We start from the raw sequence: 16406 nt of genomic DNA on the forward strand, positions 1-16406 counted from the left end.
CATCCATTCTATATTTCCATTGTGAGTTGGTGGAGGGCACGTTCCATGTTTCCTCTCTCAAGAACCCATGCTTAAATCTTAAATTTTAAATACTGCTGGTCACCAGAGCAAGTACAAAACAAAACAAAATAACAAACACTGAAGAGTTTTCTCACAATTAAATGCTCAACTGAGAAGTGACACACATGAAATCTAATAAATTCTAATAAAACTCATTGTCCAGAATAGTCACACTTTTCTACTCAAGCCCAAACCAGAAAACATGTAATGCTATCATGTGCACAAAAGCTGAAAAAACTTATGTAACTACTAAACAAAATGAATGGCAAGCACAAACACACAAATTTCTGCAATGAAAATTTTACTTTTTTGTTTGGATTTTTTTAATTATTAAAACTTTTAAAAATGCAATATTCCCCTTTTCTGTACCATATTTCTCATTTCATCATCAATTACTTCCTGTAACTTCAGAAAAAATGGTTTAGAAAAAGATTGCAACCCAAAAGAATAGTTCTAGCTTTTAAGAAAATCTTTTCTTCCTGATCAACTCTTTGGTTAATGCTTCTTTCACATCTTTATTCCTAAGGCTATAAATCATGGGGTTCAACATGGGAATTATCGTTGTGTAAAATACAGCAACCATTTTCCCCTCTTCCACAGACTCTTCTGAAGGGGGCCTGAGATACATGAAGAAAAGAGTTGCATAGAAGATGGTGACAGCTGTCAGATGGGAGCCACACGTAGAGAAAGCTTTGTGCCTGCCTTCTGTGGAACGAATCCTCAGGATAGCAGGAAAAATATAAAGGTAGGAAATCAGGATGATGAGGAGAGAAAAGGAAAGGTTACATCCAGCCACAACGAACATGGACAGCTCTTTGTTGTAAGTGTCAGAACAAGCCAGCTTAATGAGTGGTGGGTCAGCACAGTAGAAGTGGTTAATTTCATTGGGGCCACAGAAGGCTAGGTTGTAAGTCCGCATGGTTTCCATGAGGCCGGTGAGTGCTCCGTACACATAAGGGCCCATGATGAGGGATGTGCACACACTCTTAGACATCTTGCTGCCATAAAGCAGAGGGTTGCAGATGGCCATGTACCGATCAAAGGCCATCACAGCCAGGATGTAGATCTCCACGCTGACCAAGGCAATGAAAAAGTAACACTGCACTAGACACGCAGGATAAGAAATGGTTTTCTTCTCTGACAAGAGACTCTCCAGCATCTTTGGGGTCACATTGGAAGAGAAGCACAGATCCACAAAGGATAAGTGGCTCAAGAAAAAGTACATGGGTTTGTGCAGCCGGGCATGGACCTGGATGACTACAATCATGCCAAGATTCCCTGCGACTGTGACCAAGTAAATAGCCAGAAACAGCACAAAGAGGAGAATCTGCAATTCCAGGCGACTGGTCAATCCAAGGAGAATGAAATCATTCACTGCGGTGAAATTTCTTCTCATAATTTCCTTCAAGGGGACATGAGAACTTTAGATCGGTACATTTTTTTTAAGGTAAAATATAATATTTTCTTAGATCATCATTTTGAGTTTTTTACAGGTTTTTTTCTTTTTCTTTCTATGACTTTTTGTCTCAAGAGACACTGGAAATAGTGGTTTAACGGAAAAGTATCCAATAAAGTGTTAGAAAACACACTTATACCTTGGGGCCACAGTCACTAGTGGGCTCAAGTCTTTTTCTTTGATAAATATTCCTCTTATTTCTCTTTGTCCATTTACCATTTTGGTTTATATCAAGACATTTCTTACTCACCTGCATTCTACTTTGTTTATTTTCAATATTTTACTTAACCTTACATCACTTTTTTCATCCCAGATTTGCTTGTCAGTGCCAATAAACAAATATCTACCACTTACCTAAATGAATTTACCCAATAATATAATTACTGGTTGAGAACTTTGTACTGTAAGTTCTTTTCTGGTAACAATTATTTCTTCCTGACCCTGCCACATTATTCCTTAGCTTCTTTGTAAAAGGGAACTAGGGGATAAATTCAAATATGCTTCTTCATTCAGTCTTTGTAAGATTTAAGAACTCAATACTTCTATTTTAGAATGACTGGATGCTAGTTTGGGGGAAAATGGAAGAAAAGAGAAAGCTTTCAAAAGTTGATTGATTGTAAAATGTTTTACCATGTATGTGCATAATATAATACACAGAAAAACTTTCAAAAAGTCTTTTAATGTTTTTCCAGTGAATTCAATATGTTTGGAGAAGCTACGTCTTCAGTGCATCAGATCTGAATTAGACCAGAGAATGACTTGTTCCATTATGTTTGTCTACATCGGAGAAAACAGACAGAAGAGCAAAATGATAGGCTAAACTGGAAACAGTGTGGAGGTTCCTCAAAACATTAACAATAGAACTCCCCTATGACCTAAGAATAGCACTGCTAGGTATTTACGCAAGGGATGCAGGGATGCTGATGCATAAGGGCATGTGTACCCCAATGTTCATAGCAGCACTTTCAATAATAGCCAAATTATGGAAAGAGCCTATATGTCCATCAACTGATGAATGGATCAAGAAAATGTGGTTTATCTATACAATGGAATACTACATGGCAATGAGAAAGAATGAAATCTGGCCATTTGTACCAACGTGAATGGAACTCGAGGGTGTTATGCTAAGTGAAATTAGTCAGGCAGAGAAAGACAGATGCCATATGTTTTTACTCATGTGTGGTTCAGGAGAAACTTAACAGAAGACCATGGGGAATGGGGAAGGGGAATAAAATAGTTGAAGAGAGGGAGGGGGGAAAACCATAAGAGAGTCTTAAATATTGTGAACAAACTTAGGGTTGATGGGGAATGGGGGAAAGGGGGAAATAGGTGACAAGCATGGAGGAGGGCACATGTTGGGATGAGCATTGGGTGTTATATGGAAACCAACTCGACAATAAACTATATTAGAAAAATGATAGCCTAGAGCCACAGACAGATTTGAAACAGACTGGATAGAAGCAGTACCTCCCCCATAGCCATTTTAGTGCTTGCTCCTAGGAGCTATGGTTTGTATTTATGCAACAATGCTAAAAAAATAAAAAAAATAAAATAAAACGAAAACAAACAAAAAAACTGGCAAAACTTCCTTTTCCTTTGTTAATTCTCAGTCTACATTTTATACCACCTAATAGTAGGTTCTAGGCAAGAGAATGTGATGAAAGAGAAGTATGCAATTTTTATCCATCCCTTTCTACCATAGGCTTGCCCTTTCCTTCCTCCTTTCTGCCTCACAATGGCAGCTGGGAGGCCATAGTGCTGAGCTACCCTGGATCATACGGATGAGATGACAGAGAAGGTCACAACGACTAAAATCATGGCAGAGCTTAACTGACATACCAGCTCAGAGTTTTATATGAAAGAGAATTAAATTTCTAATTCAACCATTATTTTGTTTTGCTCTTGCAAGAAATGAAATAATTTCTTCATAAACGATTCATAACTAATATAAACTTCCAGGGTTACTATAGGTCTCTGTAGAACTCATCCTGGGCTTCAGACTTGCATTGGCCATTGCTTCTTTCTTACAGGTTTTCAAAATACAGGCAGTCTAGAATCAATATTCTTGGTGGACCAAACAGTTAAAATCTGTGACAAACACATGGGGCACCTGGGTGGCTCAGTCAGTTAAGTCACCAACTTCAGCCCAGGTCATGATCTCACAGTTCATGGATCTGAGCCCCATTCAGGCTCTGTGCTGGCAGCTCAGAGCCTGGAGCCTGCTTCTGACTCTGTGTCTCCCTCTCTCTCTGCCCCTCTCTTACACATGCGCGCACACGCTCACCCTCTTTCTTTCAAAATTAAAGAAACACTAAAAAACATTTTTTAAAATCTGTGACAAACACAAACCCCTTATGAGATGGAATATCAATCATTACTAGTTTGATCCAAATTCATTTAAAAAATTCTCCCTTCATCCTAAAAAACAGCTATTACTAAGCTATAACAGAAGAGAAATATAGATCCTCAGGCAAAGATATATGTAATTGTGGATTTATTTCCCACTCAATCAACAAGTTTCCTCTTGAAAAAAAGAAAGTTTTATCTACATAAGATAAAACTATCAGGTGATAATTAATAGAATTTAATTAACCCCTCAGAGGTTAAGCACAAAGACAATGATATGACTTAAAAATTGGGATGACAGTATTTAAATAATCACAGTGTTAGCCTCTTGAGACCTTGTAAATATGCCGGAGACTTTTTTTTTTCCCATCCATTCTATCTTCTCACATGTGCTCGTGCTCGTGCGCGCAACACACACACACACACACACACACACTGCAACTCTAGGTAATGCAGGTGAAAGGTACTTAAAACAAAACTGGTTTAAAAATGAAATCTAACCATTAGTCATATTTATTCCTTAAATTCTCCTCGTGTAACCACAGAGGATTTTTCCAGAGATTTACAGCACTTAATCCCTAGCCTCATAACATACCTCTGTTCTTTCATTTTTTGTTTTTGCTTTTGTTTTTTCTTCCTCATTAAAATTTCTCGGCTCTAACGCTTATATTCTGGAATGACCTCAAGAACTCCATATAATCCTGAGCAGTTCACCTTTTGCTGGCTCCTGTCCTCTAGCTCAGCCCTAGAACAACAGTTGCCTAGTGAACACATTAAGATGTTTTGAAAAACTAAAAACCTTTCTGTATGATAGGAACCATCATCCTTCCAAAAATGGTTATTTAAGATATGTATGGAGTGTGACAAGATATTTTTCTCATCTCCTACTAGAGATGAGAGCACTGAAACCTCATGTTGCGCCTTCTATGTGTTAATGCCCTTTTCTTCCCTTACGTCTTTCTTAAAAATAATGTACTAAACTATCTGTATGCTTTGCAAAACTTTAAAAATTATTTTGTGCTCAAATGTTTCCAGTATCCTTAATACAGGCATTCATCTCACAGGTTTGGCAACTGGGCAAATTCGATTTGAAAAATTGCAAGTGTGCTGCCTACCAGCTCGGTGATTACAGACGTCTTGACCTATATCAGCCTCAGTTTTCTCACATTTAAAATGTTGCTGCATGATTTTGTTCTGAAGATTTTAAAACATACAATGTATGTAAATATCTGACTATGTGTGAGAAATATAGACTATCAAAAGAAATTCTTAACATCTACCTTCCCTTTGTTTAATATTTAGAAGAATAAAAATACCCAAATTATGAGCATTGGAATTTGTTATAGGAGTGGATCTGGTTTTTGTCTAGGTAACCATTTACCCATTCCAACTGCACATCGATTCCTACCAAATAAGAAATTGGATTCCGAGTATACACAGAAACACCATGACCCATTCCTAACATGCAAAATAGACAGCCTTACCTATACAGAAGTAGGAAAACCAATGTGCCTTCAAAAATGCATGAAAGAAATTGTTGCTCCTGTTTAAAAGGGTGATTATTTTTCCCTATGGTATTAAAACAAATCAACATGAAGAAATCAATTCTGCCAATTAAAAATTTCCAGGAGACAGCTCAAGGACATGGGAATTAGGGATGGCTTAAGCTTCTCTTCTGTGTCTTCTTCTTCATCTCTCTCGGGAATGGTCTTACTGAACATTTGCCAAACCTTGCTGGGCCCATTCCCCCTCATTGCCTCCATCACTCCCCAGAGAGGGCTGCATTCTAAAGAGTTTCAATATCACTTGTCCACCAGTGTGACAGAGCATAATCTACCATATGGTATTATTGTAGTGATCAGACATTCATTTGAAAAAAGGGGTTTTTAGGGGTGCCTGGGTAGCTCAGTCAGTTAAGGGTTGACTCATGAACTCATGGGTCATGGGATGATCCCCATGTTGGCCTCTGTGCTGACAGTTCAGAGCCTGGAACTGCTTCAGAATCTATGTCTCCCTCTCACTCTGCCCCTCCCCTGCTTATGCTGTCTCTCAAAAATAAATAAACGTTAAAAACGTTAAGAACTTTTTTAAAAGGGGGTATTTTAGTCCTTTACTTGATTTATTTTACAATGTTTAGTTTTAGAAAAGGCCAAAAGGAAATGAAAGCAATTGGAGACTCCTACATAATCCACATGATTGACAGTGTTTCCAACTCCTTAATTTCTAGGTCATTGTGTACTTTGTATAGCTGTTGAATTTCTAAGTGGTTAAGTGTTTATAATATATTTGATTAAAAAAAAACTTAACTTTTATTAGGTTTGCCATACTGAACTCCTTTTTTCATGTAAGATTTAAAAAAAAAAAAATTAAAAAATTAAAAATAAAAATAATTTTAAATTTTTTTAATGTTTATTTATTTTTGAGAGAGAGAAACAGACAGAGTGCAAGCAGGGGAGGGGCAGAGAGAGAGGGAGACACAGAATCTGAAGCAGGCTCCAGGCTCTAAGTGGTCAGCACAGAGCCCCACACAGGGCTTGAACTCATGAACTGTGAGATGAAATGAGCCTGAAGTCAGACACTCAACCGACTGAGCCACCCAGGTGCCCCTCAGGTTAATATTATTGAACCAGTTTTACAGCTGAAGGAACTGAGCCTTAGAAAAGATAATCACTTTTCTCAAAATGAAAGGCCTATTCAGTGACCTGGGTGAGATAAGAAAGCAGATCTGACTACAAATCTACTGTCTTTAGCCACTAACGTTCATGGTTTCCTCACAGTTACTTCATCTCATCCCAGGAAGTGGGTTAAACATCATCTCACTTCACAAACAAATTACACATCTACAAGAATGCCTCAAAAAGTCCTATTTTTCTAGATTCATGGAAGCATTTTCTAATAAATGTATTACCACATTTAGCAAGAGAGAGTACCTAGTAACATAGGCTTCGTTTCACGGGGGAATTAATTCTCTTTACACAGGCTAGTCCTTTAGGGCTAGGTGAGTTACCCTCTTCTGACTTCATCTTTCAAATGCGTATGAGTAGAGGCACCTGGATGGCTCAGTTGGTTAAGCATCAGCTATGGCTCAGGTCATGATCTCCTGGTTTGTTGGTTCAAGCCTCTCATCAGGTTCTGCACTGACAGCTCAGAGCTTGGAGACTGTTTAAGATTCTATGTCCCTCTCTCTCTTTGCCCCTCCCCTGCTCACACTCCACAACCCTTCTCTCTGTCCTTAAAAAATAAATAAACGTTAAACATAAAATAAAGTAATAAAATAAAATAAAATAAAATGCATGTGGATATACTACAGCATATTCTAAGTCACTGTCAATTCAAATATTCTGAATTTTAAATATCTTAATGTCAATAAAATTGAGAAAATAAAATACAAATGACTTCCTTTATTAGATATTTAGGATAAACAATATTTTTGTTTTCTGAGAGCTTAGTGGAACTCAAATTTGCTCAGCAATTTGGGGGACAAGGGGAGGTTTACCACCATGTGCTTTGGGATCTTAATAGCAGGGAATTGGGAAGTACAACACTAAATTTGTGTAGAAATGAGGTGTTAGAAAAATAGCAAGAACATAGGAACAGGTAGGTTAGTGATCAATTTAAATTTTTCTCCTAACATTAATAACAGGCTGGAAGGAAGAACTAGAATTTTTGGACTGGAGTAAAAATGGTTTGGAAAGAAGATTCTCATTTGCTGGATTAATAATGATAATGGCCAGTCACTCAGTCTTTGTCTACTTTGATTAAAACAAGATTATTCTTGTCTCTCAACCCTACATGCTGAATCATGACTGAAAGTCATAGTCCCTTCATATCACCACTCAGGTTAAGAAGTGTTCGTGGATCCTCTGCTATGCCAAATTAAATCTAAGTATGTTAGCAAAACTTCCCAACTCTCCTCGTCTAATCCAGCTTAGTATTCAGACTCATCTTTTCTCATTTACTCTATGATCCAGCAATTGTACTAACAAGTATTTACCCCAAGAATACAAATTAATTATTTGAAGGAACACATACACCCAGATGTTTATAGCTCATTTTCAACAATAGCCAAACTATGGAGAGAGCCCAAATGTCCATCAACTGATGAACTGATAAAGAAGATATTACTCAGACATGAAAAACGATAAAATCTTGCCGTGTGCAATGACATTGATGGAGCTAGAGTGTATTATGCTAAGCATAATAAGCTAGTCAGATAAAGACAAATACCATATAATTTCACACATATATGGAATTGAAGAAACAAAACAGATGAACATATGGAAAGACGGAGAGAAGAGAAGGAAAGAAACCACAAGAGACTCTTAATGATTGAAAATAAACTATGATTTGACAGAGGGAGTTGCGTGGGAGATAGGCTAGATGGGTGATGGGTACTAGAAAGGGCACTTGTTATGATGAACACTGGTTATTGTATGTAAGTGATGAATCACTAAATTGTGATCCTGAATCCAAGTCAAAACCCTGTCATTGCACTGTATGCTAACTATCTAAGATTAAATTTAAAAAATTTACATTAGGATAATAATACAAAAGTAAGAGCCTTAAGTGCCATATGATCAGATCCTCACTGGGACATGAATTCTTATGCTTGCCTCTCTCTAATTTCATGCCCATAGCAAGAGAACTAGGATTCGAGATTGCTTAAAATACAGTAGCTTCAGATCAAATAGGTAGAGTTTGTTATATTGCCACATCATATCTTAGTCACATCTTATAGAATTGCTTTTTGGTTTTATTTAAGATGTTATAAAGCATATCAGAGGTTTGGGGTGCCTGGGGCATCAGTTGGTTGAGTATCTGACTCTTGGTTTCAGCTTAATTCGTGATATCAGAGTCATGAGGTCGAGCTCTGCTTTAAGCTCCATGGTCAGCATGGAGCCTGTTTTAGATTCTCCCTCTCTCTCTCTCTCTCTCTCTCTCACTTTCTTTCTCTGACGCTTCCTGTCCCTACCCCAGTCATGTGCTCTCTCCCTCTCTCTCATAAAAGAAAGAAGAAGAAAAGTAAAGAAAAGAAAAAGAATATTAGAGGCTTGTTCACATTTAAAAAAATTTTAAGCAATATTGCTTGTAAGGCTCTTTTATATAACCTTTTAATCTTTGCCTTTTCACACATTCACACACACACGCATACACACACACATGGAAAAATAGTTCATACGTTTTCATGTGATGTTTTTCACCAAGACATTACAATTGATGACCAAACCTAAAATATCCTCAAAGCTGTTTTTTTTTTTAATTTAAGAAAATTTAAGTAACATTGATATACTGAATCGTTGTTGTTGTTATTTTTTACTTTTGATTAACTAAATTTTATTGAAAACAGGTTATATGCACATGGTAAAAAATGAGGAATGGAAGAAAGATAAACAATGAGAAGGAGATAACCATTTCTTCCCCCAGAACCCTCGGGTCTGTCTGCTTTCCAGAGGCCATAATTGTCAATCATTAATTATGCCTCCAGAAATATTCTATGTATATAAAAACATACATAATGGATGCAATGCCTTTTTACAGTTTTTCATTTTAAATGATTTTAGATTTACTGAAAAGTTGCAAAAATAGAGCAGAATGTTCATGCATATATCTTTTACTAGTTTTCTCTCCTGCTGGGATCTTGTGCAAAAATGGTACAATTATCACAGCCAAAAAATTAACAGCAGGTCAATAATAATAACTAAATGATATATTTAAACTTCAGAGATCTTCTTCCCTCAGTGTCTTTTGTTTGTTGTAAGATACAATCCTGGGTCTCATAATGCTTTTAGAGGTTGTGTCTCCTTACTGTTCTCTAATCTGGGACATTTCCTCAGTCTTGTCTTTCATTACTTGATATTTAATGAGAACTAGTCAGTTATTTTAGAGAATGCCATTCAATCTGAGTTCATCTGAGGTTTCCCACGAAGAGATGGTATTTATACATTTTTGTCAGGAATAGCATATTTGAGGGGGCACCTGGGTGGCTTAGTCGGTTAAGCGTCCGACTTTCGCTTAGGTCATGATCTCGCAGTTCGTGGGTTCGAGCCCCGCGTCGGGCTCTGTGCTGACTGCCAGCTCAGAGCCTGGAGCCTGTTTCAGAGTCTGTCACTCCCTCTCTCTCTGACCCTCCCCTGCTCACGCTGTCTCTCTCTCTCCTAGAAATAAATAAAACATTAAAAAAAAATTTACTTCTTAAAAAAAAATAGCATATTTATCTATTTCGTATCATAGGTACATGATGTGGACATATATTAACAATGATGTTACATGTTGCTGCTATAAAAATTTAATACATATTTTAGTACATTACACACATCCCTTGGATTTTTTTTAACAGTATTTTATTTCAGCATACCATTCATCTCTATGTCTAGATAGTATTCAGTTAATTGGCCTACTATCATTGAACATTCAGTTTATTTCTGGTCTTTTTAATTTAATTTAAATTTTTAAGTTTATTTATTTTTGAGAGAGAAACAGGGACAGAGTGAGAACAAGGAAGGGCAGAAAGAGAGGGAGGCACAGAATCTGAAGCAGGCTCCAGGCTCTGAGCTGTCAGCACAGCTCAAAGTGGGACCTGAACCCACAAGCTGCGAGATCATGACCTGAGCTGAAGTCAGACATTTAACCAACTGAGCCATCCAGGAGCACCTAATTTAATCGTTTTAAGAAAGCTTTACTCCAAAGATGGGGCTTGAACCACAACCCCAAGATGAAGAGTATCATATACCAATGACTGAGCCAGCCAGGCCACCCCTGGTCTTTTAAGTTTCAAAAAACAATACTGGAAAACACATTATTTTAAATGCATTTGTGCATGTTTGTGTATATACATGTATGGGAAACTTCTGGGTCAGAGTTGATGTGCATATTAATTTTGATGATATTGACAAATTTCTTCACAATTTACACGCCCCTCCTTAGCCATGTACCAAGGGTTTATTTTCTCTCATGCTGGCTAACACTTTTTAATCTTTGTTAATGTGGTAAGAGAAAAGTAGTATTTTATTATTGTTTTATATTTCTTCTTGATGCATATTTGTTTATAAATTATTGCAGTTTTATGTGAAATAAGTCAGTCAGAGAAAGACAAATACCATATGACTTCGTTCATATATAGAATTTAAGAAACAAACAAACAAAGAGAGAAACAGAAAAAAACCATCTTAACTATAGAGAACACACTAATGGTTACCAGAACCAAGGCTGGGGGATGGAGGAAATAGGTGAAGGGGGTTAAGAGTACACTTATCATAATGAGCACTGAATAATGTATGGAATTGTTGAATCACTGTACTGTACACCTGAAACTAATATAACACTGTATGTTTATTATACTGGAATTAAAAATAAAAAATTTTAAAAAGAAGATGTTAAGTCCAGGTGTCGAAAAACAATATTTTATGAAAAACTTGGTGAGTATATCATTCGACAATGTTATTGACAGGCCCACAGATGAAAACAAAGAGGCCAAATGTGAAAAAAATATGTCTACCTTTTCTTCCCACTTACCAAGTGTCCAATTATGTGCTCATCCAAGACATACAAAGATAAAATGATATGGCCCACATGCTAAATAGTTCTTAGTCTAATTGTGAAGGCTTGGTTATGGCACATACTGAAAGTGATGTATTGAAATCAAAGTTCTATATTCTCTGTCAGTCTTGTGAAGACCTTTTGTTTCAAACTCAGAAACTTGTCATAAGCTTTGTCATTGCGTTAGATACTATTTCTCCCAAACTTCCTCAGGTAATTGCCTACCCATCTTTTAGATATCAGCCTCAATGAAAATTTTTGATGTTCCTCTACTTATATTAAACCTGCTCATCACATTAACTGTTCTCGTTTATGTGACCTTGTTCAGATCTTTTATGACATTCATTAAAATGCTCGTTGTAAATGTAATATTTGTTTTCTTAAGATTTGTCCTCCCTTCCAAGAGAAAAAAAAAACCTGAAATTTCAGTTCACTATATACACAACACTCCACACAGTGACTAGAACATGCTAAGTGCTCCATAAATACATATTGAATGAATTTGTTCAAAAAACAAATAGAGCAGGATTTTACCCACAAACATCTTTTAGTTGACATTGTGTTTTCAAATTGACAAATTTTGCACTGATTGCAATATCATGAAATTCTTTTGAAAATCAGGATAATCTGAATTCACGTGCCTTGCATTCTAGTATGGAAGCAAATGACAAGAGCTAAGTAGCAGTTTCATCCATTAAAGGGCAAATGCTCTGTGGCTTCTGGAAGACCTCTAAACTTATTAATTTCTAACCCATATCCCAACTTCACAACCTTATTTAATTTTTGGCCTTATGATTGAATATACTGTGAAATGTACACAAATGCCAGTTACAATATAGAATAGCAACATAATAGAGAAAATGATTCTCTCTACTTACAAAAAAGTCTAGCAAGATAACATATAGGTGATGACTTTATATCCATGGTGGCTAGATCAAGTGAGGAAGAAAGAAAAAGGCATATTTCAGGGAAGAAGCCATGATTTTTAATTGTTGTAATCACGTTTGTTCCACGTGAGTTTGTATCAGGTTTGTAGAAGAATTTTCTTTTGCCCTTGATATTACAGTTTCATTAAGCCTGATACTTAAGAGTCTGACACTTAATGAAACAACCCAAATCAAATAACATATAGGTGGATAAATAGTGGTAAATTTTTAAAATGTAATGCTATTCAGTAGAAAATATATCAAATTAGGGATCCATACATCAACTGGATGATTCTCCAAAACATTTTTGCTAAGTCAAAAAATGTACCACGAAGGACTATATATGGTTTTATTCCATTTATATGAAATATAGTAAGAAAAGTACATCTGTGATTAGCAAAGGCTGGGCATGCAGGGAAATAATTGTCATAAAAGGGATAAAAAGGGAGCTTTGGAAGTGATGAAATGCTCTATATGTCAATAGTGGTGGCTGTCATATGGATATACATATTTGTCAAACACATTGAATTGTACTTAAAATGGACACATTTGTACCCATTACGTACTATAGTTCACTGTCTCCACAGAGATCAGTTCTTTGTGAAGAAATACATGTATCCGTTAATAGAATAAAAGATTAAAATTATATGATCATCTTAATAGATGCAGAAAAACATTTGACAAAATTCAATGTCTTATCATGAAAACTCTCAACAAATTGGGTATAAAAAGAGCATACATCAATATAATAAAAGCTATATATGACAAGCCCACAGCTAACATCATACTTAGTGGTCAAAAGTTGAAACCCTTCCTTTATAGTCAGAAACAAGACATAGGTGTTCACAGTCACTACTCTTAGTCAACACAATACTGGACATCCAAGCAATAACAATTAGGAGGAAAAAAGTATCCAATGTCTGAAAGAAATAAGTAAAATTGTCTCTGATAGCTCTTATACATAGAAAACCTTAAAGACACTACCGAACAACTCTTAGAGCTAATAAATGAGTTAGGAAGTTTATGCAGAATGCTAAATCAACAAGCACAGAATAAGTTGCATTTTTATATACTAATAATGAATTATTTGGGGAAGAAATAAAGAAAAATCCAATTTAAAATAGCAAGAATATCAGTAAAATACTTAGGAATAAATTTAATCAAAGCATTAAAAGATACGTACACTAGGGTGCCTGAGTAGCTCAGTACATTGAGCTACTGGTTCTTGGTTTCAGCTCATGTCATGATCTCATAGTTCCTGAGTTTGAGTCCCACATAAGACTCCTTGCTAACAGTGTGGAACATGCTTGGAATTGTCTCTCTCCCTCTCTGTCTGCCTCTCCTACATTTGCATCTCATTTTCTCTCTCTCTCTCTTAAAGTAAATAAATAAATTTAAGTGGTAACTTAAATCTGAAAACAAAAAGGTTTTGATGAAAGAAACTGAAGAAGATATAAACAAAAATATAACCAGTGCTTATGCATTGAAAAAGAGTTAAAATTGTTAAAATGTTCATATTACCCAAAACCATCTGTAGATTTAATGCAATTCCAATAAAATGTCCAATGACATTTTTCACAGTAACAAGGTAAGTGATTCTAAAATTCATATGGAACAAAAAAAATAAAATAAAAAAAATAAAGGACCTCAAATAGTCAAAGCAATCGTGAGAAAAGATAAAGTTGGAAGCATCCCATTTCTTGATTTCAAATTATTTTACAAAATTATAGTAGTAAAAACAAGATAGTATTGGCATACAACACAGACATATAGACCAATGAAATAGAATTGAGAGCTAAGAAATAAACCCATTCATATATGGTTAATTAATATTTGACAAAGGAGTAAAAAATACTCAGTGTGGGGGCCTCTGGGTGGCTTAGTTGGTTAAGCATCTGACTTCAGTTCAGGTCATGATCTCATGGTTCACGGGTTCAAGTTCCGCATTGGGCTCTGTGCTGACAGTTCAGAGCCTGGAGCTCTGTGTCTCTCTTTCCCTGTCCCTTCCCTGCTCATGGTCTCTCTCTCTCTCTCTCTCTCTCTCTAAAGTAAATAAACATTAAAGAAAACTTTTTAAAAAATACTCAATGTGGAAAAGATAGTCTCTTCAGTGAGTGGTGTTGGGAAGACTGGATAACCACATCCAAAACAATTATACATTTTATACCACACACACAAATTAACTTGAAATAAATTAAGGACTTAAGTATAAAAACTACCATAGGAAACAAGTTCCTTGACATTGGTCTTAGAAATGACTTTTTGTACCTGAAATCAAAAGAACAAGCAACAAAAGAAAAATTAGACATCAAACTTAAAGCTTCTGCACAGCAAAATAAACTATCAACAAAAATAAGAAGACAATCTATGGACTGAGAAAAAATATTTGCGAACAATAAAGAGGCTAATATCCAAAACACATAAAGAACAACACAGCTCAATATAAAAACAAACAAGCCTCTTTAGAAGTCAGCAAATGACCTGAACAGAAATTTTTCCAAAGAAGACATACAAATGACCAACAGGTAATGAAAAGCTGCATATTGCTAAACATCATGGAAATGCAAATGAAAACCACAGAGAGATACAACCTCACAGCTATTAGATGGCTATTATCAAAAAGACAAGAGATAACAAGTGCTGGAGAGGATGTGGAGAAAAAGGAACCCATGTGCATCGCTGATGGGAACATAAATCTGTACAAACAATATAGAAACAGTATGGAGCTTCTTCAAAAAAATGAAAAATAGAACGATCATATGATCCAATCAGCCCCCTTCTGAGGATATAGCCAGTGGAAATGAAATCATAATCTTGATGCACCTTCATGTTCATTACAGCAAAGCTCACAAGCCTTAAGACATGGAAACAATGTTAATGTCCATTTGCAGATGAATGGATAAATATGATGTGGTACTTATATACAACGAAATATTATTCCATTATTTAAAAAGTGGAAATTGCCATTTGTAACATTGGATGAGGGCATTATGCTAAGTGAAATAAGTCAGAGAATAAGAATGTATGATCTAACATCTTTTTATATGTATGTATGTATTTAGAGAGCAGGAGCCAGGGGCAGAGGGAGAGAGAGAGAAAAATCTCATGACCTAACTTTTATGTGGAATCTAAAAAAGTCAGACTCATATAAACAGAGTGCAATGCTGGTTGTCAGGGGTGAGGGACGTGAGAAAAGGGGAAATGTTGGTCAAAGGCTACATGCCATCAGTTACAAGATGAATACCTTAGGGGAATCTAATGTACAACATGGTGACTATAGTTAACAATAGTGTACTGTATACTTGAAAATGCTAAGAGAGTAGATCTTAAATATTTCACCATGACCACTACTACTTAAAAAAAAAAAGAAAAGAAAAAGAAAAAATTATGCTTATGCAATATGATAGATGTGTTAATTAGTCTTGTGATAATAATTTCATAACAAATACATGTATCAACTCATCACAATGTACACCTTAAGCATATACAATGTTATGTGTCAATTATATCTCAATAAAGCTATAAATAAAACACTAAACTTAGTAAATTTCCAAGATTAAAATTGTAAGGCACATATTCTCTGACAACAGAACTAAATTACAAATATATAACAATAATATATCTTTTAAAATCTTAAATATATGATAATTAAGCACTGTCTTCTAAATAGCTCAAAGGTTAAAGAAGACACTGGAAAAAAAGGAAAATGTTGCAAAATAAATGTAAAAAATAGGAAATCAGCAGTTTACAGCTAAAGCAGTGTTTAGGTAAATGGAATAAACATTTACATGAGAAAAGAGAAAAACTCAAATCCAAATTTTCACTTGTAACCTAGAAAAGAAGATAAAGGATAATGACAAGTAATTCTAGATTTTTAAAATCCAAGTAACACTGAAAATATTCTTTCTTTTCCTAGACTTGAGTGCATAGATTCAGGCTTGCAGGTCAGAGGGAAGAAGTGGGTCCCTATAGTTCAGAGACCACAGACTGGTACCACAAACTCAGAAATAGGAAAAGAAAATCACCCTATTCTCTCTTCTACATTCTGATATTGACCATTATATGAGCACATTCACAAGGAA

At 35.6% G+C, this 16406-nt stretch overlaps 1 protein-coding gene across 1 annotated transcript; it reads right to left on the reverse strand.

The window, feature by feature from the left end:
• Nucleotides 1-520: 520 nt before the first annotated feature.
• On the reverse strand, nt 521-1459 carry LOC120225860 (olfactory receptor 5M8-like). Its single transcript, XM_039224043.1, has one exon. The coding sequence runs from the start codon at nt 1454-1456 to the stop codon at nt 521-523; it is 936 nt and encodes a 311-aa protein (XP_039079974.1). The 5' UTR covers nt 1457-1459.
• Nucleotides 1460-16406: the final 14947 nt, after the last annotated feature.

This window comes from Hyaena hyaena, unplaced genomic scaffold, assembly GCF_003009895.1.
Source record: "Hyaena hyaena isolate Hyena2069 unplaced genomic scaffold, ASM300989v1 scaffold_1535, whole genome shotgun sequence".
NCBI lineage: Eukaryota > Metazoa > Chordata > Mammalia > Carnivora > Hyaenidae > Hyaena > Hyaena hyaena.